Source organism: Antrostomus carolinensis, unplaced genomic scaffold (assembly GCF_000700745.2).
Source record: "Antrostomus carolinensis isolate BGI_N321 unplaced genomic scaffold, ASM70074v2 scaffold16065, whole genome shotgun sequence".
Lineage (NCBI taxonomy): Eukaryota > Metazoa > Chordata > Aves > Caprimulgiformes > Caprimulgidae > Antrostomus > Antrostomus carolinensis.
In genome coordinates, this window is record NW_010318566.1 from 13,876 (window position 1) to 28,943 (window position 15,068).

At 36.6% G+C, this 15,068-nt stretch overlaps 1 protein-coding gene across 1 annotated transcript in view; it reads right to left on the reverse strand.

The window, feature by feature from the left end:
- Positions 1 to 5,202: 5,202 nt before the first annotated feature.
- LOC104525726 (GTP-binding protein Rit2) overlaps positions 5,203 to 15,068 on the reverse strand; it is a 19,224-nt gene continuing 9,358 nt past the window's right edge. Inside the window, exon 2 of the mRNA XM_010168955.2 lies at positions 5,203 to 5,550. Coding sequence (XP_010167257.2) covers positions 5,203 to 5,550 — 348 coding nt within the window. The remainder of the gene's footprint in view (positions 5,551 to 15,068) is intronic.

Below are 15,068 nucleotides of genomic sequence, written 5' to 3' on the forward strand. Positions count from 1 at the left end.
GCCCTGCTTCTGCTCAGATTTGTGCTTGAAGCCAATAAGGCAACTCATGTGTGCAAAGGTAAACAACTGCATAATTCTTTTCAGGAACAGGACTGTACTGGCAAAACTAACAATTCGATGACAGGCTTCCCAGAGAGGCCAAGAGCTGAATGAAGTGTGAGCTACCCTCATAACCTTGGACTCAATGGACATCAGAGTGTTATCCATGGACTCAACTGAACCTGCAGCTTATTCCTATGGGGTCAAACAAAAGCATATAGGAAAAACTGCTCCATGAAGGCTGTGAATTTCTACATAGGTAGAATTTCCAGAGAGGTTCTCACATTCACATTAAAAGTCTGAAAAAGCTGCTTTGTCGCTCAGAGCTACAGTACATTATTTAAAAGAGCTTATATAGTTAGTTCCTCTCTGAATTGCTGAATGTATACATTGCTGAAATGAATTAAAAGTTTTTAATGAAAAGCTACAATTTAGCATTAGCATGGCATGAACAGAAACAGGATCATATGTTTATATTATTTTTTTAAAGATTAATATATTTTAGTTAGATATTTATCTACCATACAAATTACAAACTTCAGTAAGAATTAGTTGTTCATCTGGGGTAAAGTGACAAAGTTTACCTGAAGTAAAAGTATTATATTATACTTCATATCAACTGGTCCTAAACATTTATGAAACTCTAATGACATTAAAAGATGTGTAGATTATCTATATTAATTTAATTACTTTAATGTTAGAAAACACTGAAATTTAAATGGCTTCTAATAAAGCATTTAACGCTCTATTTATTTTTTTTTTAATATCAAACAGCTATGTAATAAAATGCATATAATATTTAAATATTTCCTAGAGCAACGGCTAAAAATCATTCATGCTCGTTCACTTTCCCAGTGAATCCCTGAACCCAAAACAGAACAAGGTCAGAAAGGACCAGACGCAACTGGGTGTTGTGGTGATCCTCTTTTCTCTTTCACCAATACAAATGGGTGAAAGAGAAAAGAGGATGGATGGAGCCTTGTTACTAGATTGGATATGCAGATAAAGACAATGAGTTATTATATTTTTTTCCCCACAGTTCTTAAACAGTTGTTCTCCCACATTGTTTCAGAGAAAATATAAAGTGTTTATTCTTTAGGCTGATGAATGTAATTAAAACTTGTTACTTAAAAGCCATTGCTTAAGATGTTAAAAATGACAAGTGTACTTAAAGACAACAATAATTTCACTGAAGCTATCAGAGAAAAAAAAAAAACAAAAACCAAAACCTAAAAAAAAGGAAACAAAAAACCCCAAACCAACCATTATTTTAAAATAATAAGCTTGCTGGCTTTGTTTTTTAGTAGTGTTTCTCTTAACAAAAAAATTTAATTGCAGATTAGTTTTTTTCTTGTACTTCTGTTGATAGATTTGAGGCAAGCAACATACATCATTAATTATATTGTGTAGGAGATCTCATTTCAAACAAGAGCTTTGTCTGACTGAGCTACCACAGCCTGTCTGATTGTTGTAGAATTGTGATTAAATGGAAATGATGCCCAGTAATATTGAACTTAATGTTATGTTTCCAAATACCATGAATAACATTATGGTAGCTTTAATGAATTTCATAGGAGAAAAATGTTGTTAAACGAAACAATAATATTAATTCTGTTGCCTTGGCCAAATTCAAATCTGGTTATTTGCATTCAGACACCTACTATTTCTCATTTGTTTGAATTTAAAATGTTTGAGTACCTCACTGTTTTTCCATTGATATGTTAGTGCTATATGTCATCAGCTCATTGCCATATGTCACCTGACTACCTCTCTTGACCATTCAAGTGCTTTAAATGAAGCTGTAACTACAATGCATGACCTTAAAAAGATTCCTTTCAACCTACCTTCCCACAGTTCATCAACTTGCTTAGATATTTTTTAACCTAACAAAAAACCTAACATTTTTTGTTAAACACAGAGCACAACTTCACATCCCATTTCTGAAATAATGAACTACTAAGTTCCATTAACATGTGCTTAAAGGTAGAGATGGCCTTCCGCGCACTAGTGCTTCAGTTTAGGTGAGAAAGACACTATGAGCAGTATCCCCTAATCACCTTCACTTGATCACGCTTTGCTTTGAATAGATGAGTGTTCTGTAAGAACATGATATGAACTATGGATTAAATTTAAGTAAAGATATGCTACAGGAGCACAATTTATATACATCTCAACACCAATCAATGTGTGAGACAATGGCCCTGGAGTACAGTTAGTCCAAAGTTAAAAATAAATTCCCAAAATGTTGACTTCAGAACAAACTGCTTTATTCTACAGCTCTATTCCTATTGGTTCATACTACTTGCTTATATAGACATGGCCATTTTCAAGTGCTTTATTCAAAGGAGCAGATCTGCATTGTATTGTCTTACTGGTCCAGGACTGGAGTGATGGATGAACTGTTCAGTGAATAAGAAATTGACTGGATGGTCTCATCCAAAGGATAGTGGTCAATGACTCAACGTCCAGATGGAAGACGGTGACAAATCGTGTCCCTCAAGGGTCCATACTGGAACCAGTGCTGTTTAATATCTTCATTAATTATATTGACAGTGGGATTGGGTGCACCCTCAGCAAATTCACTGACGACACCAAACAGGTGGTGCAGTCAGTGAGAGAGAGGGACAGGATGCCATCAAGACAGACCTGGACAGGCTGGAGAAGTGGGCCCAGGTGAACCTCATGAGGTTCAACAAGGCCAAGTCCTGCACCTAGGGTGGGACAATCCTTGTAATCGATACAGGTTCGGAGTGTGGAAAGCAACCCTGAGGAAAGGGACTTGGGGGTAGTAGCAAATGAAAAGCTGGACATGAGCCACCAATGCACATCTGCATCCCAGAAGGCCAACCACACCCTGGGCTACATCAAAAGAAGTGTGGCCAGCAGGACAGGAGAGGTGATTCTGCCTCTCTACTCTGCTTGGGTGAGACCTCATCTGGAGTACTGCCTCCAGCTTGGGAGCCCTCAACACAAGAAGGATGTGTACCTGTTGGAGTATTTTCAGAGAGCCACGAAAATGATCAGAAAGCTGGAGCATCTCTCCTATGAAGATAGGCTGAGAGTTGGGGCTGCTCAGCCTGGAGAAGAGAAGGCTCCAAGGGAACCTTAGAGCAGCCTTCAAGTACCTGAAAAGTGCCTATAAGAAAGCTGAGGAAGAACTGTTCACAAGGGCATGTAGTAATAGGATGAGGGGTAATGGCTTTAAACTAGAAAAGGGCAGATTTAGGTTGGATATTAAGAAAAAGTTCTTCAATATGAGAGTGGTAGATCATTGGAACAGGTTGCTCAGAGAGGTAGTGGAGGCCCTGTCCCTGGAGACATTCAAGGTCAGGCTTGATGGGGCTCTGAACAACCTGTTCTAGTGAAGGTGATGCTGCTTACTGCAGGGGGTTGGACTAGATGACCTTTGAGGGTCCCTTCTAACCCACTACATTCTATGATTCTACGATTCTTTGATGTAAGGGTGTCCCATGGATCAAAGTCTGGACTGCAGAATATTTGAGAAAAACCTTCTGACATTGCTCTACCTGTTGACAGTTGTAAAAAGCTTATGGAGGAAAAGATTCTGAAGACCTGATTCCTTGTTCATTGGAAACTTTTTAAAAAATATAGGACCATAATTTGGAATTAGATTGATATGCATTCAGGTAGGATCTTCAGTGACAATCATGTAAACCAGTTTTTTGTGAGTCTGTCACATCTCAAAAAAATAATTTTTAATATCATTCCCAAAAGCCTCCCCATACCCTTTAATCTTGAGTGCTGTTTGTGATATCCAATTCAGATATTCACACATGCTAATTTTCCTGTCTGGGAGACCAGACAAGATCAACAAGAGCGTGTGAAACATTTAAATCAAGCATACATTTTTTGTATGCATTGACAGAGATTAAGATATAAAAGCCCAACAAAACACAAGATCAGAGAGAGGTAGCACCAAATCATCACTGGAAGAGCATCTTCATACAGCTTAGTGCACGGAGTATTCCTGAAAACTTCATCTATAGGTAGCTAAAGGTAATCAATCATATCCTATTTCTGTTAGGATCAGGTGCAATGTCCTACTCTCTCTGCAGAACAACTGAATCCATATCCCTTCCCATCTGGCATATAATTACTCCAGAAGCTCCACAGATTGTACTGCATGTTGCACATGACTTGTTTGAAGCCTCAAGCTGTGTGGTAAACTGCAGCTGGATTGTCACCATTACGGTTTTGTCACAGTCTGATTTAGGGAGAAAGTCAATGATCTGGAAACAGATGTGAAGTTTTAAATGCACATTGTCAGACCTTCAGGACTAATTTCAGGACTAAAACTGCCTTGGATTTTCTTCAGGTAGAAGAATGAAGACAAAGAAATAGGAAGAAAAGTGACAAGATAAGTAGAAAAGAGTAGACAGGATCATGTAAGCACAGATGCTAATGAACTAAAAACCCCACCATTTTATTTAACTGTTACATATGTCTGCACAGAAGTCAGTCATTTGAAAGCAGTCGTAGTGTGTATAAAGAGCCTCTTAAGATTTCCATAGAGGATTTTTTTTTTTTTTTAATTTCTGATTAAGTTTAAGGATATTTTCCATTCAGTATCAGGTCACAATCAAGTCATTTCTAAGATGGTCTCTTCCTAACTCACTTCCTTGCACACACGTATCAGTACAAATCACAAGGAATAAGTGGAGAGGAAACAAAAGGAAAAGAGTGAGCAAAGATCACTAGAGTTTTAGAGAGCCCCAGCCAGTGCCCTCATAGTCAAATAAATCTATTGCTCTATGGGTTGTTGTGGCTCAAATCTTGTATACAAATCAAAGTGAATTAAAGTCTTGCATGTCCCCATCTTACCTGAACACTCTAAAAATACAGCCACTAGCTTTTCAGGCAAAGTTAATCTTGTACGCCTACATTTATATTCATTAAATTTTTAAATTATTTTATTTTTTTTAATCTTAGTTTGAGAAAACTTGGGGAAAAAAAAAAAAAAAAGCTAGTAACTTTCAAAGAAAACAGTTGTGTTGCCATGAAGATCCTGACTGAATCTTTTTCCATGTTGAACATATATATAACTTCCAACATAAATAGTGGGATTCCTTTTCAAGTTAAAATAAGGAACATCTGAATGTGATAGGTTACTTTACAATCCATAACACATGAATGAAAAGTACTTTAAGTTCTTAATTTCTTAACAATCCCAGTGTGTTGCTCTTTGATTAAACCCCATCTTGTGCTAATAATTCTCAGTAGTACTGTACAACATATGCTACAGAAATCCGTGAGGTAGCCAAGGAAAACCAAGCCAAAAACAGCAGAGAAGTTGTTTACCTGTCTGAATTCTTCAAGATCTATTTTGTTTCCCACCAGCACCAAGGGGATGTCATAGGTGTGCCGGACACGATAAATGAGTTCCTTAAACTCAGCAGCTTCTTGAAAGGATTGGCGGTCTGTGATGGAATAGCAGATAATGAAGCCTTCTCCACCTCGCATGTATTGATCCCTCATGGCTGTGAATTCTGCCTGTGGAATAGGAAGAACATGTTCAGTACTTTGGCAAACAAAATTATCCATCTGTAAATAACAAAATTGCTGGAAGCTTCCCATTCCCTACATAATTTGACATTGCTTATCTTACTGTTTTAAATACTACTTGCTGAAACTTGTGCATCCATCTAAGGTCATCATCCTCAATAATACACCATCATGATTTCTCTTTGGACTATTTTTCCTTTTACTATCAAGAGAACTCTGTCCCCTAAGAACATGAAAATGTCATGCCAGTGCTTGTATAAAGAAAATACTGTCTCATGTATTTCTAATACCTTTCATTGGTACCCATAGATGACTTGCAACTGAATGAATACTAACAGGTGTAAAAGAAGAGCTATATTGCTATCCAGGGATCAGAGACTTCTTAAGTTAAAAAGGAGTAATTAAAAAGCTCAGTAATATAAAAAAGACATTCACTGATTCCCACCAGCTTTGGAATAATGCCCAGTAAAACAGGAATATAATCTGCAAAAGGTTCTGCTCTTTCAAATGCTCTCAGAGAAACTGGGGGTTTCAGTTCAATGTGGGAAAATACCATTAAATGAAAATGAACAATTTAACATAGTGTGAGAATTGGCCTAATTTTCTCCTCCTGCATTTTCTCTTATTTATGCATGTATTAAGATTCATAGCAACACTTCTGGTTATTGGTATGTTTTTTTCAGAAGTATTTAACAAGTGCCACACTGTACAAAAATCAAGATCTAGTTTTTAAAAACTAGTGTCAGGTATTGTGGCTTGAGAATGTGTTTTAAAGCCCATTTATTTTTCAAGTTTGTTTGCTCTTCTTGATCACAGCCTGGAATAACCCAATACCATGGCAACAGTCGGTCAGGATCAGAATCCTCCTGACGGAATCAGTTCTCCAGAGATATTAAGATGCAGGAAGGTCTGATAAAGCAAGGAATACACATATCAACATTGGACCATTTCTATGAGCAGCAAGATGCAATATCAAGTCCTGTATTTTTTACTCTATTGAGAATTTAAGCCGGAAGTTTTAAAACAGTTTAAGTTATATATATATATATATATATATTCTCAGTTCTTGCTGAAAATTGAAGGGAAATGGATTGCTTATGCTCTCTTAAAAGTCACAGCCTTAAATCTCTCTCAATAGTCACTCATGTTGATTGATAATACTTCCTGTGAATAGACTTTTGTGTTGACCATTATCATTTATTCATGATGTATCTTTTACCCAAGGGCTTGCTTATGTATCATTCAAAATATTTCACCTGCTACAGGAAAAAGTTCATAGACTAAGCTCCAAAATAGCAGACTAATAGGCAATTTAAGGGTAAGATTCTGTTTTGAGACTTACTCAGAATTCCAAAATCTCTAAGTTATCACCACTGGCATCCCAGAGGAGTTTATTAACTACCAAGTTACAGCATAGAGTGGATGAAGCCATATTCTATCCCATCCTCTTGAAAGCAGATGTGTAAGAAGTGGGTAAGTGGTGGCGAGAAACAAAGATGTCATACAAAAAGGATTCCATATTCTCCATTGTCTCTGGTGAGACAATGAACGGAAATCTGTCCCTGTTCCTAGGTCTATGCCTAACATCTGCTTTAGATAGCCATTGGATTAATAAACAATGCCATACCCAATTGGAGACCCTACCCAAGATTTCCAAGTTACGGGCAGGGCATGTTAATGATTAAACATAAACACTTACTCCCCATCCCTTACTCACCCTCAGATCCCAGGCTTTCCTGCCAGAAAAAGGGTGTCTCCACAATGCCTATTCCCGTAATATCTTCTTTTTGCATCAAGCACTTAGAACTCTTCTGCACCATGGTAGGGTAGTTTCCTTTGTAGGAGGAGTTGAACAAGGCCAGAAGCCCTTCAGTGGATTTAAATTTGTGGATTAACACTCCTGAATTTAGCTGTCTATGTGTAGCTGCAGACCACTATCTAAGCTTCCATTATAGCTAATGGTAAGCTAGTCAATGCAATTAATGGGCTACAGATTGCTTCTGCTGATGAAAAATACTTATCTCTTTTCTTATCTAATTATTTTCTGTTTATCAGTTTTAGAGTGATCTGAACACTTATACAACTGAATGGAGCCACTAGCTCCCATGTAGAGAACTAAAATTAGATGTTTTGGTATGGAATCTAAATCCTAGCCCAGATGACCTGTCTTCCTAGGTTAGAGATTTCATAAATCATCTGCTGTAACACTATATGATGTTTTATACAGCATTTTACAAAGAATGATGTCTGCTTAAGTGAGATGATCCACCTCTAGGAAGTTCTCAGAAATTAGTACAGTCTTTTGTAGCCATTTATGGCAAACTAAGAAGTAATTATGTCATATATCCTTGTTTAAGTTACTCACAGTAGGTGACTTTCTGCAGCATGAGAGCTTCCAGCAACAGTCGCCAGGAGTGCTTAATCGCTTTTCTTGACTGTCAGGAGACTCTGGGTTCCTAATTTTATACACTGAATCATTCCAAAGGGACAAAGTGCTCAGCTTTTACGTATTGCGATTTTTGAGTCAGAGTCATTTACCTATGCATTCTAGCCTAGGCATTGTTTAAGGTTATGAATAAATTTACTTCTGTGTCACAGTTTTTTTAGCGTGACACGTTATTGCTGCTGATATATTAGACTAAACAGCCAAAATACTTTTGTCTCATGTTGGCAGTGATCCATTTTCAGAGGCCTTAATTATTCTATTTAAACTGGTTTGGGGACATCCACTTGGTTTTCTGATGTTAACTCACTTAGTAATTTCCATTTATATTTTTTGATGTTGACTTTCACTTCTCAACTTTTTCCCCTTTTGGCATGATTGCTCATTACAGAGCTAAGGACTCCAAGGTTAAACATAAATAAGCTTTTCTTGGATTTCAAAAAGAAGTATTCTTTTTAATTTGTTCACCAAGAACACCAAAATAATGATAAATACTAAGAAAAAGGATAAACAAAATTTCTAATAAACATACTATAATCCTTTCAATAATCTATATATATTATGTATACAAGACAAAGGACTAAGATGCAATTAAATCTCTTTGTTCACTTTTAGTTCAAGTCCTACTCCAAATTTCATATTTTACATGTATATCTACAGTAAGCAGAATCAAAACCCAAGTTTGCCTGAGTATTGTGTACGTTCAGAGGTAGATAGAGATAGATCCAAAGATTTTACAGATTATTCAGTGGTTTTAATTTTATATTTTGCCTGTTTCTCTTATGAAACAAACAACAGTGTATCTGTGTAGCTGGCACACTAATATCTTCTTTAATTGTTTCCTGCTGTAAAAATAGATTTTTAAAACATTATTCAGGAATAGTACTAGTTGCCATTTGCTACTCAATACGGGGAAAATATGAAACATTCCTAAGTCAGTAAATGACAAAAGGAAGAGATAGAAGGAAATCACACCTCCTCAAAAGGAAATCAATTTGGAGAATTAAAGTGAGGATTTGTCATGTTTATAGCACTTCGCAGCTTGACATTAGTTTCTAATACTCTCTCGTGTATTATGACTAAGATTTAACGGAAAAGTTTGGTAAGAAATTTTTTGAAACAAACCCCCCATTATTCTTGAGAGTGATGTTATACTTGAGAACAAGCATCAGGTCTGAATAGAAACAAAATAAAACTTTTAGGAAAGTTGAAATAAGGCAGCATAATTTTTCCCTTCTCTTTTCTATTATAACTGAATGCAGAAAAAACCTGCTACTGCTCCTCATGTGATTATATATATCTACCTGTTGTTTGAAATATTAGCAGAAATCACCTGTCAATGATTAAGCTACTCCTAAGCAGATGTCACATTTGTCTTTTTATCAGGCATTTCACATTATTTTTTCAAAGATGACAGAATGGCCTCTCAATGACATAAAGCAGCTCCCTCAACATGCTTAGATGCATCCCATCCTGTTGTCTTGAGTTGCATACATCCAGCTCAGCTAACTTGTCACTTGTCAATCCCCCTTCACTAAGGGCAGCACATCTTTTCCTCAAACTTTCCTGAGAGGCATAAAGATCTGGGAGACATAAAAGCACAGCTTGCCTGTAAAGGCTGGGATAGAGAAAGTCCTAAGTGTGTTAGTCCTTTCCATGTTCCTCATCCTTAGGTCATTTACTCATTTCAGCCGCACCCCACATTTTTCCTTGTCTTTGTTTAGTTGCCAGTGTGCCTGTAGAAACCTAATTGATTACCTTTAACAACTCTCAAAAGTTTCAACTGTAGTAACACTTTGGCTTTCATAATCCAATCCATTCATGCCCGAGAAATACTTCCATATTAATTCTTGAGAGACTGACCCTGTTTCCATATTTCATCTTTCCGTATATTCTTGCTTTTTCTATTAGATTTTTAGAGAATAATTTAGCGAGGAAGAAAATACTTAAACTGTTTTCTCTCTGTCATCTTGGTTTATCCTCTTTTTTTCCCACTTTTCATAATGAGTAAGAGAAACCTTTTAATAAAGAGCAATATGTTTAATTAGTTTTAAAATTAATATTATTTTCATAGAAATATAAATAAAACTTGTATGTTTTCTTTTTGTTTGTTTGTTTGTTTGTTTGTTTTTTCATTAGAGATTAGAATACTTTCCAAATAAGATTAGTATCTTAACATCTCCAGAATAAGAAATAAAGGCATTGATCAGCAAAGTCAGATAGACTACACTTAGATACCTCTTATGAAGAATTAGTTTATTGGTTGCTATCAAACAGCAACATTCTGGATCTAACATTCAGATCAGGATGACCGTACCTCGCTGACTGAAAGAATCTAGGAAAGTGTATCATGAGGTTCACTGAAGCTAAGCCTGGTTATGTATTGGTTCTTAAATATTTTGTCCCAGACAATTCTAGAGAAAGAGCACTGGGCTAGAAGAGCTTTTATCCAAATCGGAATAGAAATTGCAAAGAAATCACCTCTTCCACATCAAAATTTTTCACCAGAAGAGTTCAAAAATGAAGCCAGTTCTCCTGTATCCCTGTGTTATACATTGTTAATAGATAGCCTTGTCAGCCCCAAAAGAATAAGAAAAAAATTGGGGAGGAAAAAAAGAAAAAAAGACACCGGCAATGAGCAGGGGGTCACCATATTTATACCTTCTTTTTCATTGTGTGATGATGTGTTTGAGGAGTAAACATGGTGCAATGTTTAGAAGTGCAGTCCTTCTCCACACTCTTCAGAAGTGTAATGCTTAGAAATTTAAAGATGCAGCATCTCAGAAACGAAGGTGTCATGTTTTTCAAACTACACATACACTCCACACATTTTGATGCGTGTTCTTTTTGTATGATCTTGGCTTGTGTCTCTGGAAGAGGTCAGAATCTCCCCAGGGAGGCCAGCCTCACAGTTTGAGAAATGCCACTTTCTATATCTTCTCGTCTTATGTTCTGCTTGACTTTAGAACCGAGAATCTGCTAACAGATGTTCTTAATCAAAGCTGTCTCCCTGATTACCACAGGGGTCATTCTTGTTATGAAGGGTTCTTTAGATTTCTAGTTAACACTGGGGAAAGGGGGGTAAGTTCTTCGAAACAGGCAGGATATTGTTCATCTAAGACAATGAACAAACAAGGGTAAAATGAACAAAAAGGACACATGAATCTCAGTAGGGGAAAAAAAAAATCTTTTTAATAGTGAGTGAGAGAATCAAAAGACCATACAATATAAAAGAAATATGTGAAAAAAACCATTCTGCACTTAAAAAAAAAAATCAGAATTTTTAGTTACAAAAAAGCTGAAAATTTCTTCTATCTCGAGAAAGTTTCTGCAAATATAGTCAAAGGTTATTTTTAGCAGCAAATGATTTTTTAAAGCCAAAGTTAAACCCTCCTGTATTTCTCTGTTAATAACTTCTCTTACAGACATAAACATTATAGTTAACTGTACTGGAATTACACCTCATTCACCTGATATTTCTCGTGTTAAAGTGTGCTTTGCTTTTCTTTTTCCTCCTGAAAGAGATTTACTTATGGAAAACAAGCTGGTGGGAAGCGCTGTGATAATTATTTAGTTTTTACTAATCTTTAAGTCTTTTTTTTTTTTTGAGTTGGGTGTAAATTCTACACTACTGTTTTATTTCCAACCATGTTCAAAAGGTCAACAAGAAATAAAATCTAGTGCCTAAAGCCAATAGAGGATTTTTCTCTTTATAGCACTCAGCAGTGGGAAATGCTATTCCCAAACATAGGTTAAGCTCTATTGGGAGATAACAAACAGATGTGCTTTTTCCACCACAGAAGTCAGTTTCAAACCTACTGCCTTTGCTCTCAAGATTCCAACATGCAAAAGCTATAGGTTCCCAGCAATGAAAGAACAGAAAATGTGAAATCACTGACCAATATCAGCATCACTTCATACTATTCTCTTGATTCCCTCCCATTTCCTTTGCAAACAGCAATAACAAAAGGGGTTATATAGCAAAAGATACAGAAAAGTTTGCACCAGGTGGTACTTGGTCACCTCTGCCAGCCTAAACCATCTGCTATAGCACTGGGAGGAAGGAATGGAGCTGAATAACGCCTCAGGCACAAACCAAAGAAAATGCAAGGGCTCTGGCTTCAATACTGGAGGATTGATTCTTCTCTGCATCAAGTCTCTACACTGTTCTGGTTGTACATCAAACCTCTCTCTCATGACCCTTTTTGCCTGCTCCAGTAATGATCCAGAAGCAGTTCAAAATGGGATTAGTATAAATAAGAATTAGCCCATAAACCTGCTGTGGAAGTGGATTATTATTATAATCAGTCCCTTCATTAATAATCAATCAGTGCCTTATAATTACAGGAAGGAATCCTTGTTTCTTTTATAAACCAGCAATATCTCTTTCCTTCTGTGAATTTCTACTGGGCACAAAATGCACATCACTGATGATGGGAACAGTATAAAGATAACATAAAAGATGCAGTCCATGTTCCTAACAGACTAATGTCTTTCTGAACTTAATCTGACAGCCTGCCAAGGCAATATTATGAACTCCATATTGTACAAAATCAGTAGCCTTTTCTTAACTCTGGGAATGTACAGTTAAAAAGCTGAGACAGAAACTGAAATAAATCTGTAATTGAGAAGACAACCAACAGCAACAATATCAACCTTGCTGAAATCAGTGCTTATTTATCTGGCCACCCCTCCTCTTGTTTAATCTAATTTATTTACCTGGAAAAAGAAACAGGCAGGAAGGAGAACACTCATGACAGGTGGTCTTTGCTGGAGACACAGGTATGATTTTAACTTTTGTGACAAATAGCAGCATTACTTCTTAGCCGCTACTTTCCAGCATTTTCTGTGAGTCAGTGTACATTCTTGAAAGGGAGAAGATAAGCTCACCTGGTAGGTGAGCTTAGGTAGACTGAATGATAGGAAGCACCTCAAGACCTTGCCTGTGGCAAGAATATGGTCCAAGCTGAGTTAACTGAATGGATGTCTGACAATTTAAGAAACATGATTAGACTCTCACTGGATGTGAAATGCAAGCATAGTGTACTAACTATACTACACATACTATGTGTACATAGTTTTTATATACACATCCCTAATTTTCTAAAAATTTTGGGCAAAAACTTTCTAAAATATTTTCCCTCTCCTACCTTTCCCCCACATTTATATTCTTCAGCAACAACCTGTTCTCTCTAGAAACAGGCCTTCAGTCCCAGACAGGAGCTGATATTACACTAGACATCAATTCAGGATTCTTTCTGAAGACTAATGTATTTGCAGGGGAAGAGATGGATTCCTTCACACTGGTCAATACATCTTTAATATCTGACTACTGGAGAGACTTTATAACCTCTAAAGTCCTAAATATAAATAATTAATTAATTAAAAATAAAGACTTTAATTTCTTAATCTTAGTTACTATATCATGTTAATTCATGAGGACACTAATCTTATCTTCTTTCAGATGAATCTAAAAATTCGAACTGATATTAAATTTTCACGCTTTCTGAAAATCACCAGTTTGTGAGGTTACTTTGCTAATGACTTCTTTAAATCTTTGTCAGACACAACCTGTTTTCATCAGTTGTGAACTGATGTTGTTTCCCACATCTGGGTTTAAAGATACAAGTTCCTCTTCTTTATTCAGCTATGATATTTCTTCCCATCGTACCTGATATTGCTCACAGTCATAGACCACACAGGATTATGTTTCATGAAAGGCAGGTGTAGATGGTCCTTCACACTATGAATACTGATGGATCACTATTGCACTGCCCCTTTTGCTAAATGCAGAACTTTGTGTGCACTTGTTATTCTGTATTCATATACTTTTCTGCATCATGGCTGGCTTATAAAGTAAGATTGAACCACTTCAGCTTGGTAGAAAAAAAAAATAAATAAAAAAGTAAAGAAAATAAATAAGAAAAAAAAGACAAATGAGAACATCTCCCAAGAAAATAACTCAGGACTTCAGAAAATAGCATCATACAGTGACCCTTCTTTCTCACTAAAGAACTACTAAATATCCTGCACTGGTGCTCAGACCTTTCCTCCAGAAGCAGTTTCTCTGCATGGATGGTCCCAATATTTCCACTCTAATTGCCCCCCTGCCTTCAGATGATAATATATTTGCCAGTTTGTTGCAACTATGCTTTTGTTAACATTATTAATCCTGCTCTTCTAAAGGCAGTTTGTCATATGCAGTAATGAAAATACGCAGTCCATCACCTGGGAGATGATATCTATTTTTAATTCATCCCAAAATATGGATAAAATCACCATAACAATTCTCCACAATGCCAGTAAAAATGGCTTGCTGCTACATTCCTTAACTCAGAGAACTGTCTTTTTCTTTCATATTAATGCTAATGGTTTCTCTCTTAGGGATAAACACCTTAGTAATTTTCTCTTAAATGCAGGCACTGAAGCAATCTTCAATGTTAACTACCTCTAAAACCCACAACTGCATTTGGTTTATCATGCACCATATAATATTCCCGCCCCCACCCCCCCATTGGTATGCAAGAAAGAATAAAGCCAATTTTCACCTTTTATCACAAATGCATCATAAATGGTAAAGAGAAAGAATTAATAGCCTGGTAATTACATTTTAGTAAACATCAGAGGGGAAAAAAAAGACAACAACCCACTAGTGAAGAGGTAATGACTGCAGCTGCAAGCAAGGGCTCGCCAGGGATCCAAATAAGCTCTTGTCAGCTTAAATGGGGATTGCAAAATTGCCATCTTCCCCAGTGAGGCTTGTGCAGCCTTGCAGAAGTGAAGCAGGAAGGTATGGAGTCAGACACCTCCTTGCTCTGATAAATGACTGCAAATGTTATCCTGGCTTGCATATATATTCTCTCATGATGACTCCCATAACAAGTCTGCTTACCTTAAAAATTCCACAATATAGGTATTTTTCTCCTCTCTCCTGTGTCCTACTCATCCCCAGAGATATGATCTGAACTAAGAATCTCAAGGGGGAGGGCAAGAAGGAAAGAAGCAAACACTTGCAGAGTTGCTTTTTTAGACTTTTGCAGCATTTAATCAATTGTGCACTCAT